General features: G+C 47.7%; 1 protein-coding gene across 3 annotated transcripts in view; it reads left to right on the top strand.

The window, feature by feature from the left end:
* ARHGEF9 (Cdc42 guanine nucleotide exchange factor 9) overlaps window positions 1-14,365 on the top strand; it is a 210,320-nt gene that overhangs the window by 35,132 nt on the left and 160,823 nt on the right. For all 3 annotated transcript variants that reach the window (XM_063170295.1, XM_063170293.1, XM_063170294.1), the window contains exon 4: window positions 1,284-1,393. In XM_063170295.1, the coding sequence (XP_063026365.1) occupies window positions 1,284-1,393 (110 nt within the window). The remainder of the gene's footprint in view (window positions 1-1,283; window positions 1,394-14,365) is intronic.

Here is a 14,365-nt window from a genome sequence, read left to right on the forward strand (position 1 = left end):
CCAGCCTGGGCAGGGCAGAGCCCCCACCTGTTTGGTTTGGGGATCTCCTCTCTCCCAAAGCCTGGAACCATTTATTCTGGTCTCAAACCCCTCAGGACTGACGCAGTCTGAAACCTCTGCCAGGTGAGAGGTACGTCAGGAGATAGAAATTGAGCATTGTGCATCTTTTAGGGAAGAATTCCAGAGCTGCTGCTTATGTGGTGATAGCTGGGAAGGATGTGGAGCAGGAAAGGGAAACGAGCTGCTCATGACCCCAGAGATCTATGGCTGTTTTCTGTAGATCCTTGCTCCATGGCTGGGGTGAGGAGCTCCAGGTGCTGGAAACACCTGTGAGGATGCATGTATCACATATGAGCACTGCCTGGATCACATGTACCTGTGCTAGCAGCTGCTCTGGGGACACCAGTGGTGCTCAGTTCTGTTTCCTTCCCTCTAGGCCAGGGGCTGTAAAAAACCTGATGGAAGAAGGGATTAAAATTTAAGCTTGCCAAATGTGGGAGGGAAAACTCTGGTCTCATACATAATGGCAGCTTCACCCCAAAAAGAAAGAGATAGGATGTGGAGCTGAAAATTTTGGTTGATTGGAAAAGTAGAGCTCATTTGCCTCTTTTTCACAAGCTGCTGTGTGCCTGGGTAGTGCCATCTGCAAGGCCAGTCTGGGGTCTGGTGTGAGAATCTGAACAATATAAAAGCTAGAGCAGAACTGCATCACTGAGGGCTTGGTCTGAAATGCTGGGGGTGAGAACCAGCCCAGTTTCCTTAAAAAAACCAGCTTTTATGGCCTTACCCATTTCTGCTTTGTGTGTAAATTGGAGGAACTGTTTATTTTCCAAGGCCTGGAAAGGTCCAAAATGCACCCACCTATGGACCATGGTGAGTGTGCAGCTGAGATTGCTGCAGGTGCTGCTGCTGGGGACCCAGGGAGCTGCTGGGCACACTGGGACAGGCTGCTGAGGGTCTCCTGCTCCTGCAGCTGCTGGCAGAGCATCCTGGCTCCACACCCAGCTGGGCCGACCCCACACTGGGATGTGGCTCCTGGCTCTGCCTTTCTGTAGTATCCAAGCTGCACTATTTCCCTTGCATCCCAAGAGCACTGAATAAAGCACCTAAATATACTCTGTGCTCTCTTTTTCTAAAGGAGAGGTTGAATGAGTCTCTTGCAAACAATTTTGTTTCTTTCATTTAAAAGAACAGCCTCCGCCCCCAGCCTGAGCTAAAGCACAGCATTTATCTTTTGTCATTCCTTTTTTATTTTTTTGTTCCTGTGGATTTTCTCCTGGCAGCTGAGAACGAGCAGGCTTCAAAGACCCTGAAGGTGCGCGGGAACTGCAGGAACGGCGGCCGTCGATGGAACCTCTTCAAGCCTGGAGCTGAGAAGCTGCAGATCAGTCGGGTAAGGAGCTGTGTGCAACGTGTCCCTGCCTGCTTTGGGCTTTGTGTTTAGAGCAATGTGCCTGACTAACAGCTTCCTCAATGCCTGGGTCCTTCAGCCACAGATGGGGTTTTGGTTTGGTGTTGTTTTGTAGCAATAAAAGCTCAGGTGTGTTGTCTTTTCCCCAAATCAGTGTCCCTTCAATGCGTGGCACAGGCTGTTGGGCTGTCACTGGGCCTCCTGTGCCTGTGGCTGAGTGCTCCTTGCAGGTGGAGGGAACTGTGACGTTTCCCATCGCCTTCAGATGTGCTCCCTGGTTTTGATGGGTTTATTTTTTCTCCTTCCTTTTTTAGCCCTGTGTCCTTTGGGTTTGGTGCTGCTCCCAGCACCATCTCGGTGACAAATTCATGTCACTGCTTCTTTCCCAAAGTGTTTTGCAAATATAGGCACAATCCATCCACTTGGTTCTTTTTTTGTGAATGATGCTTCTGGTGGGGGAAGTAGAAGCTGTTGTGGGCCCGGGGACGTTCATGTTTTTCTCTGGGAAAAATTCAGAAAAGATGGCAAAAATTGTATAATTTGTCTGATCTGTTTCCTTGCTTGGGCAGGGTGTTTTGTTTTGGTTTTTTTTTTTTTTTTTGCTGTGCCCTGTGTTTGAAGTCTGGAGGCTTTGGTTATTTCATGGTCTTGTTTTGGATTTGCAGTGCTCATGAGTCTGGCTTCACTGGTACCCAACAGATCCACATTGTCCCAAACCCAGCAGATTTCCCAGCCTGCCCTGTGATGCAGGCAGAGTTTTCTACTGACTATGGCAGAAGAGGTTCAGCCCTTGTTGTTCCTCTAGGGCACAGGAACAAAGGATGGACTGGGAGCCAGGAATTTCCCTGCTGGAGTGGAAAGGGGAACTGACCTTCTGTTGTGTCTCTGTGGCTCTTTCCCTCCCTACTGCTGTCCTTCCTTACCAGACCTTTCTTGTATTCCTTTCCCCTTTGATATTTGATGAGCTGCCTTCCTGAAATGTGATTGCCAGGGGTCCTTGGCCTCTGTGTGTGCTTTTCCATCACAGGAAGTTGGCAGTGAGTGATGCTGACTTCTCCACCCTCCTTGTGTTGGGTGTTGCTTTCCAGGGAACACGTGCAGGGATGAACTGCTGGATTTTTTGTCACTTGTGACTTTCTGGAATTCCATCTTGCATCACTTCTGTTTTCTTTGCTGAGTTTTTGTGGGCTGAGGTACAAAGGCAGAGGAGAGACAGACAAGGAGTTCATCTCTTCTTTTTCTCTTCCTCCCCTTTGGGTCCTACCTCGCTGCCGAGACATGAACTGCTCCTTTCAACTCAGGAAAGCTGTTCTGCTTTCAGACAAGCTGAACATCTAAAGCTTTGAACAAAGTTTTCCTGGAAGATGAAATGATCCCTGTCCAATAAAGCTGTTTGTCCTTGGGGCCAGGATAAAGGCAGGTGGCTGCAGAGCAGTGCAGTATCCTGTTGTGCAGTGTGCAAGCCCTGTCTTGGAGTGTCTCAGGTGTGTTACCCATGAGCTGTGTCCCTGTTCAGGGTCTGGTACTGACCAGTGCATGGATGGATTTGGTCCTTAATTAATCACTTCATTACACCTTAATTAATCATTTTATTAATTCTTTAAGAGGAGCCTTACAGCTTTCATGGCTGTCCTGGAGGCCCTCCTGGAAGCCAAGGTGCTGTTTTGACACAAAATTGTTCCTGAATTGTCTGTGCCTTGAGCATCCTAAAGCCAGGCCTGTTTCAGATTGCAAACAGAGTCCAGATTGCATCAGAGGCCCTTAGAGAAGCTGTGGAAAACTGAAACCTCAGCAAACAAACACTCTGCTGAAGTTTGGGAAAGGTTGGCAAAGAAACTGCTTCTCCTGTGGTGATGGTGGGAGGGATGTGGAGCTGGAAAGGGAAGTGAGCAGCTCATGGCCCCAGAGATCTGTGGGTGCTGTTTGGCTCAGACATGGCCATGCCATGTGCCCCCCTGAGGCAGAGAATTGGCTTTGGGGAGGTCTGTTCAGTTTGTTTTTAAATCATGGCAAGCAGGAAGCTCTGAAATCTTTGGTTTATAAATCAGAGGTGCTGTGCAGGTGCTGCAGGAGCAGAATACACAAATGTGGCTCACAAGAGCAGTGCTGGAAAACTCAGCTGTCACCTCTGCCCCAAGCTCAATGAAGATCCACAGGGCTGCACATCACCTCTTGGCCAGAAAGAAGTTCTGCTCTGGCAAATGTATAAATTTGGAGTGAGATTTGTGGGCCTGGGTGTCTCTGGTGAGGTGCTGTCATTGACAGCTGACCCCAGTAAGGTGGCAGAGCAGAAAGCAGGGATTTATCCTTCCAAGAAAGTGTCTGAAATCTGGGCACAAGCTGGAGAAGTTTTTTATGGAGTAGATAAGGTTATTGTTCCACTTTGGAGGTGGGAGTAAGAAACTGAACCACTGGAGGGTGGTACATATGGAGCCATACAATATTTTTTTTTTATTTCTCTCCTGATTTAGGAAGCAAGTAAAAATAAATAAGGTCAGACTTCCAAAAGTTTTCAGTCTTTATTTTTTCCAGAATACACTCTTCAGCCTGGAGAAAACTCTGTGTTGAAGCAGTTTATGTGCAGAGCATTTTGGTTTAGCACTTAGGTCCCTTAGAGCCTTTGTTTGGCACAGTCAGGACCAACTTGCAGGAGACTGAAGGTGCCCTGAAGTGCAGGCTTTGCTGCAGCAGAGATCAGAGTGCCCTGAAAGGCTGCCCTGACAGGACCCATGCATCTCTCCTGCCTCTGATTTACCCTCAGGCAGGTTCTGCCACCTGGGATGGGGCTGATCCTTGGAGCAAGGGCAGCAGTGAGTTCCCTTCTGCAGCCCCAGAGCAGTGCTGGGAGATGTGTGATGGTCTGGATGGCAGAGGCAGAGGGTGACAGTCCCACCCTGACCCAAATCTCTGCCTCTGCTGCCCTTGTGAGGGAATCTTTGCTTCTTGTTTGCTGCCCAGTCAAAATCATCCCAGCCTTTTCCAAATGGTGCTCTGGGGATGTGCTCCAGGAGGAATCACAGAACCTCCAGGTTGGAAAATCCTTTAAGATCATTGAGTCCAACCCGTGCCCGAACACCACCTCAACTAAACCATGGCACTGAGTGCCACATCCAGTTTTTTTTTGAAAGAAGAGATATTCAGCCCTTCCTGAAACAGGAAGCCTCCTCTCAACGTGTATTAATTCCCTCTCTTAGCTGAGAGTTTTAATTTGCAGCCTTTAAAGATGACTGCAGCCATTGCTGTCCTCTGCTCCTTCCCTCCCTTCCTGCCCTGTGTACTTGTGTACAAGGGACTAAAGCCCAAATTTATATGCTGGAGGAAGCCACTGTTAATTAGCTAGACTGGAAACTTTGCATGAGAGGAGCTTCTTTGACATCCCCTACACTAATAATAGGCAGGCCTGCTGTGCAGAGGTGTTGAATATTCACAAAACCCACCCCCCAGCCTGTCCCTTCTCCTCTGGAAGTCAGGAGCTCTTTCCAGAGCCTGGAGGGGGGTTGCCAGAGCAATGATGGTGGATGTGCCAGTCTGCAGCTCCCCAGAGCTAAATCCCCATGGCTGTGTTTATGAGGAATAGGAAATTCAGGCAACGTGCAGCCTGCAGGAGAACAGAGTGAAGGGGAAGTTGATTTGGGTAGGAATGCTGCTTGCTATTCAGGGCCAGCTCTCCTGCCTGCTATTTTTATCCTCTCACATAGTGCTGAGTGGGCACTTTGGGCAGAGGGGGGATTTTTTTCCCTTTGCCAAGTGTCCTGCCCTGTGTTCCTGTGTACTTGGGCAGGAAGGGGGCTGTGCTGGGGCTCCTGGGCTGTGAGTGGGATGTGATCACAGCCAGATTTTGGAGCCCCTGTGTCCCTGGGAACAGGCTGGGAGAAAAGCACAGTCCTGAGGCTTTCCTGGTGCTAATTAGTTTAAATATCAGTGTGGTGCTACAAGAGGTTTATGTGCACGTATGGAGGGCTGCCAGGGAAACAAATCCTCATTGAATCTCTCTTCCCTCATCTTAAACATTGAGTATTTCTGCTGGCAGGGTATGTCTGAGCCATATATTTTGGGGAGGGCTGCTTTATATCTTGATAAACCTATTCAGCTGCTCTGCTTAGCAGTGCTCTGAAGTCTTTATGGAGTTTTTTTTTTTTTAATATATTTAGCCATTTATAAATTTTTTGCAAGTTCTGAAAAACTCAAATAAATCAAAATTGGCTTGCTCTTTTGAGGGGGAAACAGGGATTGAACTTCAGAGTATTGCAGTGCTGTGATCCAGCCCCATCTGTGTGCATGAGGAGTGCCCAGGCAGGGTCCCTGCCCCCCTGGCTGCAGCAGTGCAGCCTTTTCAGCCCCTGAGCTGTGTGTGATGTGCTGGGTGTGCACGGGCAGGCAGAGCCGAGTGTGAGCTGCAGGTCAGCCCCGAGCCCGTTCGCATCCTCTCGCCTGAACGGGCCTGCCCTGGCTCCTCCCCAGGGATGCACGGGGAGCAGAGCAAAGCACACAGCAGCAACTGGAAATGAGAGCTCTTTCCAACCTTGCCATGCCCTGCAAGCCTCCTCTCCATGTGTGTTCATTCTGTCTTTAATTTGCAGCCTTTAAAGGTGATTGCAGCCATTGCTGTCCTCTGCTCCTTCCCTCCCTTCCTGCCCTTTGTACTTGTGTGTCACACACATATTTTCTGAAAAATCCTTTTGCCACAATCTTTTCTCCTGACAAGCTGGGAAGTTTCAATTTCTCCATGTTTTGCTGCTTTGGAATGTGGTTTGGAGGATTATTACCCAGCATGTGGAATTGTTTTTACTTGATGACCAGTGACAGCCACCTGTGTTGAGGCTGTGAGCAGTCACAAAATTTTATTATCATTCCATTCCTTTCTTTTCTAGCCTCCTGATGAAATCCTTTTCTCTCTATTCTTTTAGTATACTGTTAGTATATAATTTTCTTTTAATATAATGTGTATCATAAAATAATAAATCAGCCTTCTGAAGGAGGCTGGAGTCAAGATTCTCATCCCTTCCCTCATCCTGGAACCCCTGTGAACACCACCACACTTGTGTACAAGGGACTAAAGCCCAAATTTATCTGCTGGAGGAAGCCACTGTTAATTAGCTAGACTGGAAACTTTGCATGAGAGGAGCTTCTTTGACATACTAATATATATAGTATAATATTATATATAATACTATAAATATAATATAATATAATATAATATAATATAATATAATATAATATAATATAATATAATATAATATAATATAATATAATATAATATAATATAATATAATATGCACTATATTATAATATGCACTATAATATAATATACACTATAATATAATATACACTATAATATAATATATATATATATATAAAATACTATCATATAGTATAATATTATCTCTATACTAATAATAGGCAGGCCTGCTGGGGATTTAGAAAATCATTCAGCAGTGCTGTGTTTTTGTGCAGAGCCGGGCTGGGGGCCTTCAGGGACTCTGAATCCTGCAGGAAGGAGAGGTTTGAAATGGCAAATGGTCACCTTTGAGTTGTGGGTTTATGTGCTGGGCAGCACAAGAGAGATTTGAAGTTCCAGACTGCTCAGCCCTTCAGCAGTTATGTATAGGTCTATATTAAGAAGAATCTCAGCCTCCTTGGTGATGGTTTTTATAGTGCCATTGAACCTCAGGGTGTCTCTGTGCAGCTGCAGGTGGTAGGTACTGCATCCTACATGGCATTAACTGTGTGCAGTGGTGACTGTACATAATCACTTCTGTTCTTCAAATGGAGCTCTCAGCCTAACTTTAAATAGCACTTTGGAATGGCTCCTTTTTCCTATTGCTCTGTAGTTCCACCTTGATTGCTCTGCTCCAAGTCATTACTCAGCTCTGTCACCGTGTTTCACTCTGGGATATGGTTTATACAAAAGAAGCTTTAATGTAAACTCAATTTGTGTTGCATTGCTAAAACCTTAATGACATTTTGCTTGGCAGCAGTATAGACTCTGTGGTTTGCCCTTCCCCTGTGCACTGTGTTCCCAATAAACTAAAGGCTGTGGTAGGTGTAGCATGAAAAATCCCTGAGTAAATATTGGAACAAATGCTTTTGTAGTGCTTCCTAAGCCCTGGCTGTGCTCCTGATTCCAGGCCACCCTGGTGTCACCTGTGTGTAGCTGAAAAGGAGCTAAATTTGGGAAGGACAGGTAAAAGCACAGGTCAGAGCTCCAAAATGTCTTCTGAGCTACTGCATTTGGTTTGAGATGCATCCCAGAAGTGCTGCTGAAGCTCCAGGGTGGGTGGGGATGGTGGGAGTGGTTGTGTGTGGCTCTCTGGACTCTGTGGTGAGCTCTGGGTGCTTCACAGGGCCCAGGGCAATTCCCTTGGGATCCTGGAGAGGCAGGAGCACCATCCTGCTCCTGTGAGCAGCTCTGTGATCCCACAGTGTCCAGAGCACTGGTTTGGCTCTGTTGATGACCTGGAAGGAACATCTGGGACTGTCCCCTTTGCTGTTCACCCCAGCTGCTCATGCACTTTGGAAGGGGGGGTGTGCATAAACCCCCAATCCAGGGCAGCTGCACGCACTGCTGAGGTGCTGGCACCTGAAAATTTGGGCTCACAGCAGCTGCTCTGACTTTTGCTCTGCCCTTGGCATTCAAGAAGCTGAAGTGGATTTGGTAACAAGCTGTCCCTAGTACCAAAGGTAGGAATAAAGGGTCTAATTTTGTCGCTGGTTTTGTCCTGCAGATTTATGGAGGGCTTCACACGTGAATTGAACTGGGAGGAGTGACCCAACACTGTGATTGTACTTGGAGGAGTATGAAATGAGCAGGATGAGAGGCTGCAGAGGGGACTTGGGTATTATATCAATGCAGTCACCTGGCCTGCAGTGAGCTCCTCAGTGGGGCAGGGAAAGCTTCATCTCCTCATGGACTGCACAGAATCCACAGAATGATTCCCCTAATAAATCTCTTTCAGTCTCTAATATCTAGGGTTGTCCAAAAACCTTGAGAGATCAGTCTTTTCTGGACAAGAGCAGACATTTCATGGCAGCTCTGCTGTGCTAGGTTCAGGGATTGCACTGGGAAGGACAGGCAATACCAGCTGGCTGCAACTGCTGCTGTTCCCAGTGGGAAATCCCATTTCCCACCCAGTGCTGCTGTTCCCAGTGGGAAATCCCATTTCCCACCCAGTGATGCTGTTCCCAGTGGCAAATCCCATTTCCCACCCAGTGCTGCTGTTCCCAGTGGGAAATCCCATTTCCCACCCAGGACCAAGCCAGGCTGTGCAGCAGCTCCTGCAGGGAGCATCCTCTGGGGAGGGAAGGCTGCAGGGATTGCAGCTCTGGGAAGCAGCAGCAGCAGGGTCACAGCACAGAGGTTGTGGCCAGTGGGGACTTTTGGGGGCTTTTATCACTGGCCTTGGAGCACTCTTGCCCTCAGCAATGGGTTTAACCTCTGAGTGTGTGGAGCTGCTTGGGCACAGGTTGCTTCCCAGGTGAAGCTGTTTTTGCTGCACATCTCTGAGCTCAGCCAATGCTGTGTTTGTCCCACCTTGCTGGCACTCCTTGTGCTGGTGTCCCCTGCAGGGCTGTCCCCAGGGATGCTGTGTGTCAGCTGGGGGAGACAGGGAAGCAGAACAATTGCTGCAAGCTGCAGCTGGAGTGGGATGCCCAGGGAGCAGCTCCAGGAGGGATGAGTCCCTGTGGGATGAGTCCCTTTCCACCCCTCCTTGTGCAAGGACTTCACTACAAGCAGGAGTAACTCCAGTGCTGTGTATGGTGGCTGCTCCTTAGCTCTACCTCTTGACACAAATTTTGAGGTGGGTTTAACCTTGCCTGGAGAATCCCACTGCAGTCAGGAAGGGATTTGGCTGTCTTTTAGAGGGGACTTGCTGTGCTGTGGGGGCACTGGCTGTGTCTGAGCTGCTCAGGTGTGGCAGTGGCTGTGTCACACCAGTGTCACCACGGTGCTGGGAGGGGACTGAGTTGAGCAGTGAGCAGCACAGTGCAAGCAGGGCCAGGCCTGCCTTGCTGCAGGTGTCTGCCAGGCACCTGAACAGGCTGCAGGCAGGAGAAATCCTCCAGCAAGCAGGAAAACAACGAGACAAAGGTAAATGGAATTGTTTGGAGCTTTCTGGTGGCTGCGATGCCATGGGATGCCCTGGCCATGTTGTTTGCTCTGGACTGGTTATGTCTTCTGAGGGCTGACCTAGAACAGAGACTAGACAGAGTTAAAGAATAAAGTAGGGATTTATTAGGAGGCTTCAATAGATCTACTTTGGGTAGCACAAGAGCCCAGCCAGGGCTACACTCCAGGTGAACCCAGAATGGCCACAAAATGGACGACCAAACACGGGGTCTCTCACATGGATGAGTTTTGGTCCATGAGTATATTGGAGGTAATTGTCTAATTACAACTCTAGCTCATGAAGTTTTATCTTTCTTGTTTTTCTTTCTTCGGTCTACTGTTTGTGGTTTTGGGCTTGAGATTTGGATTGGCTGTCTTTGGGTCTCTAGTTAGAGCAGGAATTGTTTTGTCTCCCTGCTCGATGCACAGAGCTCTCCATCCCCTAATGTGAATCCCAGACCCACACACTAAAGCAGCACAGAAGCTGAAAAATAGAAAAGGTGAAACCTGAGGCATCAGTGGCCCAGGCAGTGCTGGCAGCAGCTGTGCTGGGATTGCCTTTGCCTTGGGAGCAGGAGCTGTGTGTGCCACTGGAGATCCCCCAGGACAGCCCTGGGCTTGGCACTGGGGGCTTCCACCCCACACTGACCCCATGGAAGGCTGAGACACCAAAGCAGAGCTCTGTGCACGTTTGTTTGGCATTTTGTTGCCATCAGAGCTGCTGCACTGTGTGCTGTCAGGTGTTTGCCTGGTGCTTGCGCTGTGATTCCTGCTGGAATACAGCACAGCACAATGCTGTCCTTCCAGAGCAGGCTAAGAAAGATGTTCCTGGACTCTCCTCCCATCCCTGGCAGCTCAGGGGTTTGTGCAGGTGAGAAATTCCTGCCTGGAAATGAGGAGGGAGAGCTCACAGCCTCTGTCCCTGCGCTTCACTCTGGCTGGGCTCTGCAGGGGCTCAGCTGCTCCTGTGACTTCCCTCATGAACCATGACCTTGGATGTCACTGAATATTGTCTGAAAAATCCCTTTGCCAGGATTGTTTCTCCTGAAAAGCTGAGAAACTTCAGCTTCTCCATGTTTTGCTACTCTAGAATGTGATTTGAAAAATTGTTTACCCACCATGTGAATTGTTTTTACTTAATGACCAATCCCAGTCCAGCTGTGTCAAGACTGGTCAGTCACGAGTTTTTTATTAATCTTTCTTTTCAAGCCTTCTGATGTCTCCTTTCTCTTTCTTTAGTGTAATTTTAGTATATAATTATAATATACTATAATATACTAGATATAATATAGTATAATATATAATATAATATAATATAATATAATATAATATAATATAATATAATATAATATAATATAATATAATATAATATAATATAATATAATATAATATAATATAATATAATATAATATAATATAATATATATATCAGTCTTCTAAGAACTTAGAGTCAATTCTCAGCTATCACCTCATCCTGAGACCTTCACAATACCACAACAATTAATAACCACACTTGGGACTCCACACCTTCATTGCTCTGGGGCTTCCCTGGAGCCAGGGAGTTTGAGAAGTGGGAAGGGAAATGCCTCAAGCCCTGTTCATGCTGGATGGAGAGTGGCTGAGGCTGAGGGATGAGGGGGGGACAGTGAAGGGAGATGTCCCAAGCAGACCTGAGCAATAACCCTGCCCACATGTGGAGTTCTTGCTTGGGCAGCACCATTCTGGCAGTGAAGGAAGAACCTGGTACATCCAAAACATCCTGTGCTAAAACAAAAATGGCCAATTCCCCTGGCTCAGTTGGCTCTGCAGACTAGGACACTGTTCATCCCAACTTCACAGTGTTTTGCAGTGACAAAGTTCTTGTAGAAATGGATTTTGTCCCTCTTTTGCCAGGAGTTGGGACTTGGACAAGAAGAACCAGCAGTTGAATCCTTCTGTATGCAGGATTTATTTCCATCCATTCTTTATTGGAGCCATCTCTTTCTTTTCTAAGATATCTCACATTTTATTTTTAATACTGGACAAATACCAAATATTCCTCAAGAGAGATGTGTGATTGCAGCTCAGTTCTGACAGTTGAGAATAGTCCAACCAACGTACTTGCCTCATCTGAAATGCTGCTATTTTCAGCTGTGCTTTTGTTTTTAGCCATCAGTGATAAGTTTGCATTTCCTGCAGATGATATTTTGGGTTGACGTGAATTGTTAAGGTCCCACTGTGTAAAATGGTTTTCTTCCTGTGTGACTTTGGGCTTGTCTTTTCTGGTTTCCTACCCTCATCCAAATCAGGAGCAGAATTAAATCCCCACATCCCAGCTGGTCATCACTAAATAATTTGTATTACATCTTGCTGAAGCATTTTATAAGTGATGCTGCAGGAAGGCTTGTTTCCTGTTTTGTGTTTTTGTGTTTTTTTGGTTTTTTTGTTTATTTTCCTTTATTTTGGACTTAAGATAAAAGCAAACTGAACTTTGCAGGCACTTATTTGGAGTCAGACATTTTCCAGCTATTATTTTGCAAACTATTAGAGCGGCAGATCATGAGGTGGGAACCCAGTTATGCAAACAAAGCCACGTCACTCTTGGCCAAAAATAGCTTCAGTACATGTGCAGTAAGGTGGAAATGAAGGCCTTTGGTGTACACAGAGCAAACAGGGAGGGAGGCAAGAGGGGAAGCTGCAGCTTTTTGTTCAGAGCCTCTCAAGTTTAGAGCAAAGTGTGTTTTCCAGAGTGTTGCTGCTTGTAATGCCAGTGGGATGGGAGTTATTTCCTTCTTACAGATGAAGGGGACTGAGGGTTTGAGAGATGGCACTCTGGTCCCAGAGGTGTTGGTAATTTTAACATCCAGGTCCCAGGCACAGCATGAAGAAATACTGAAAGAAAGTTAAAAAATGTTTCCTTCCTATGTTCAGCATCTCCAGCATGGGGAAAACCTGGTCCCTGCTGTGTTCCCCTGGGATTCTGAGAGAGCTCTGGGGGCTGCTTCACATCTCATGCAGAGATGCTGCCTGGGCTTGAGTCTTCATCTCTTCTCATTTCAGCCTCTTCCAGCACTGCAGTGCCCTAAATAATTCTGAGATCACCCCAGTGGCTGTTTGCTGTGTACAGGGATTTGCTGCCTGGGAGTTTTCTGGGTGTTTGCAGCAGGGCTGGGGTCTGGCTTCCTTTACAGTGCTGCAAGTTCCTCTCCACCAGGCTTAAAATAACCTTGTGTTTTCCTTCTGTACCCCCAGCTCCCTTTGCAGTGATGTGGTTAATTGCAGTTTGTTATCAAGCTGTTAGGAGATGGTTTTGGGCCAGGAGAGGAGATAAAGCAGGAACTTGGCTATGGAAAATGCAGCTGGAGGTGTGCAGATGTAGCTTCCATTGGATTAAAGCCTCCTTTTTATGAAGACTTGCAATTTCTTATCTCCCAACACTTTTGTGGGATGAGGCAGAAGGGGGCTGTAAAGTTGAGCAGAGGCTTGATGCCTTCTGTAATGGGCAGAGTGATTCCCAGGCTCATTCCCTATTCTTCACACACAGTTTTTGTCTCAATTAGAAGTGGTGTTCAAATTATCTCTGTATTCATCCAGAACTGCAAATGCCTATCAGAACATCTGAATGGCTTCAGCTGGGATTCTCTGTTCCTGCTCCTCCTCTTTCCAAAGGTGTATATATATACAGCTTCACACCTGCCACAATTCCCAAACACAGGTTTTTATTGCTCAGGTCCCCCTCCAAGTTTTGTTACAGGTTTCAAGGTTTGCCTGGAGTGTTTTCCATGCAGGGTTCCTGTGCATGTTACTGCTTAGGTTGTGCCAGTGAATTCCAAAATAGCTGAACATCAGCATGCACAGCTACACAGAGAGGGGAGATTAGTGCTGATTTATTGGCCTGTCAATTAAAGAGGAGCACAAGGATTCTCACTGCATGAAGTGTTGTGGTGGCAGCAAAAGATCAGCTTTCTTCAACCTAGCTGCTGGTTCCTATACATTTCTGTTTAATTAAAGTGCTCCTGCATCCTGCACTCCTCAACATTAATTCAGAGATGTATTTTGAACCAGTGCCAGGGGAATACATTGTTATGGCATCCTCTTTCCACATCTATTAGCAGGAAGGGGATAATTGAGGAAATCTCACACAGATTTAATTGGGGACTGAGGGCAGGAGCGGGGAGGGGAGAAGCACAAGGCAGAAGTAGGTCAGAAGTTGGGTAACTCTGCCTTGGCACGGAGCAGAGAGCAGAGCTGCTGGAGGCTGCTGCTCATGGGGTGCCCAGGGAGTGCTGGGGTGCCACAGGAGCTGCCCCAATGGCTCTGGAGTGTCCTGCAGGTGTGGGCAGCTCTGCCAGGGGTGCTGATCCCTCAGGGGATGTGTGGGATGGGTAAGGAGTGGCAGCTGGGGGCAGAATTTTGCAGTTTTCAACTCTGATCTGGAATGGGGAACGTTTTGCTCCAGTTTGCAGCTGCCTGTGCCCAGGTGGGGAGCAGGGTCCTGGCAGGGATGAGCCCAGGGAAGCAGGGTCCTGGCAGGGATCAGCCTTGAGGAGCACGGTCCTGTCAGGAATGAGCTCAGGGAAGCAGGGTCTTGTTAGTAATGAGCCCAGAGAAGCAGGGTCCTGGCAGGGGTAAACCCTGGGGGTCCTGTTGGGATGGGCCCAGGAAAGCAGGGTCCTGTCAGAGATTAGCCCAGGGAAGCAGGGTCCTGGTAGGGATGAACCCAGAGGAACTGGGGTCCTGTCAGGGGTGAGCCCTGGGGATCAGGGTCCTGTCAGGGCCGAGCATCCTTGAGGGTTCTGTGGGAGCTTGGTGTGGGAGGTGGCAGGAAAGCAGCAGAGGGGAAGCAGCACAGTGCTGGTGTCTGACAGA

This window comes from Melospiza melodia, chromosome 16 (genome assembly GCF_035770615.1).
Source record: "Melospiza melodia melodia isolate bMelMel2 chromosome 16, bMelMel2.pri, whole genome shotgun sequence".
In the NCBI taxonomy this organism is placed as follows: Eukaryota; Metazoa; Chordata; class Aves; order Passeriformes; family Passerellidae; genus Melospiza; species Melospiza melodia.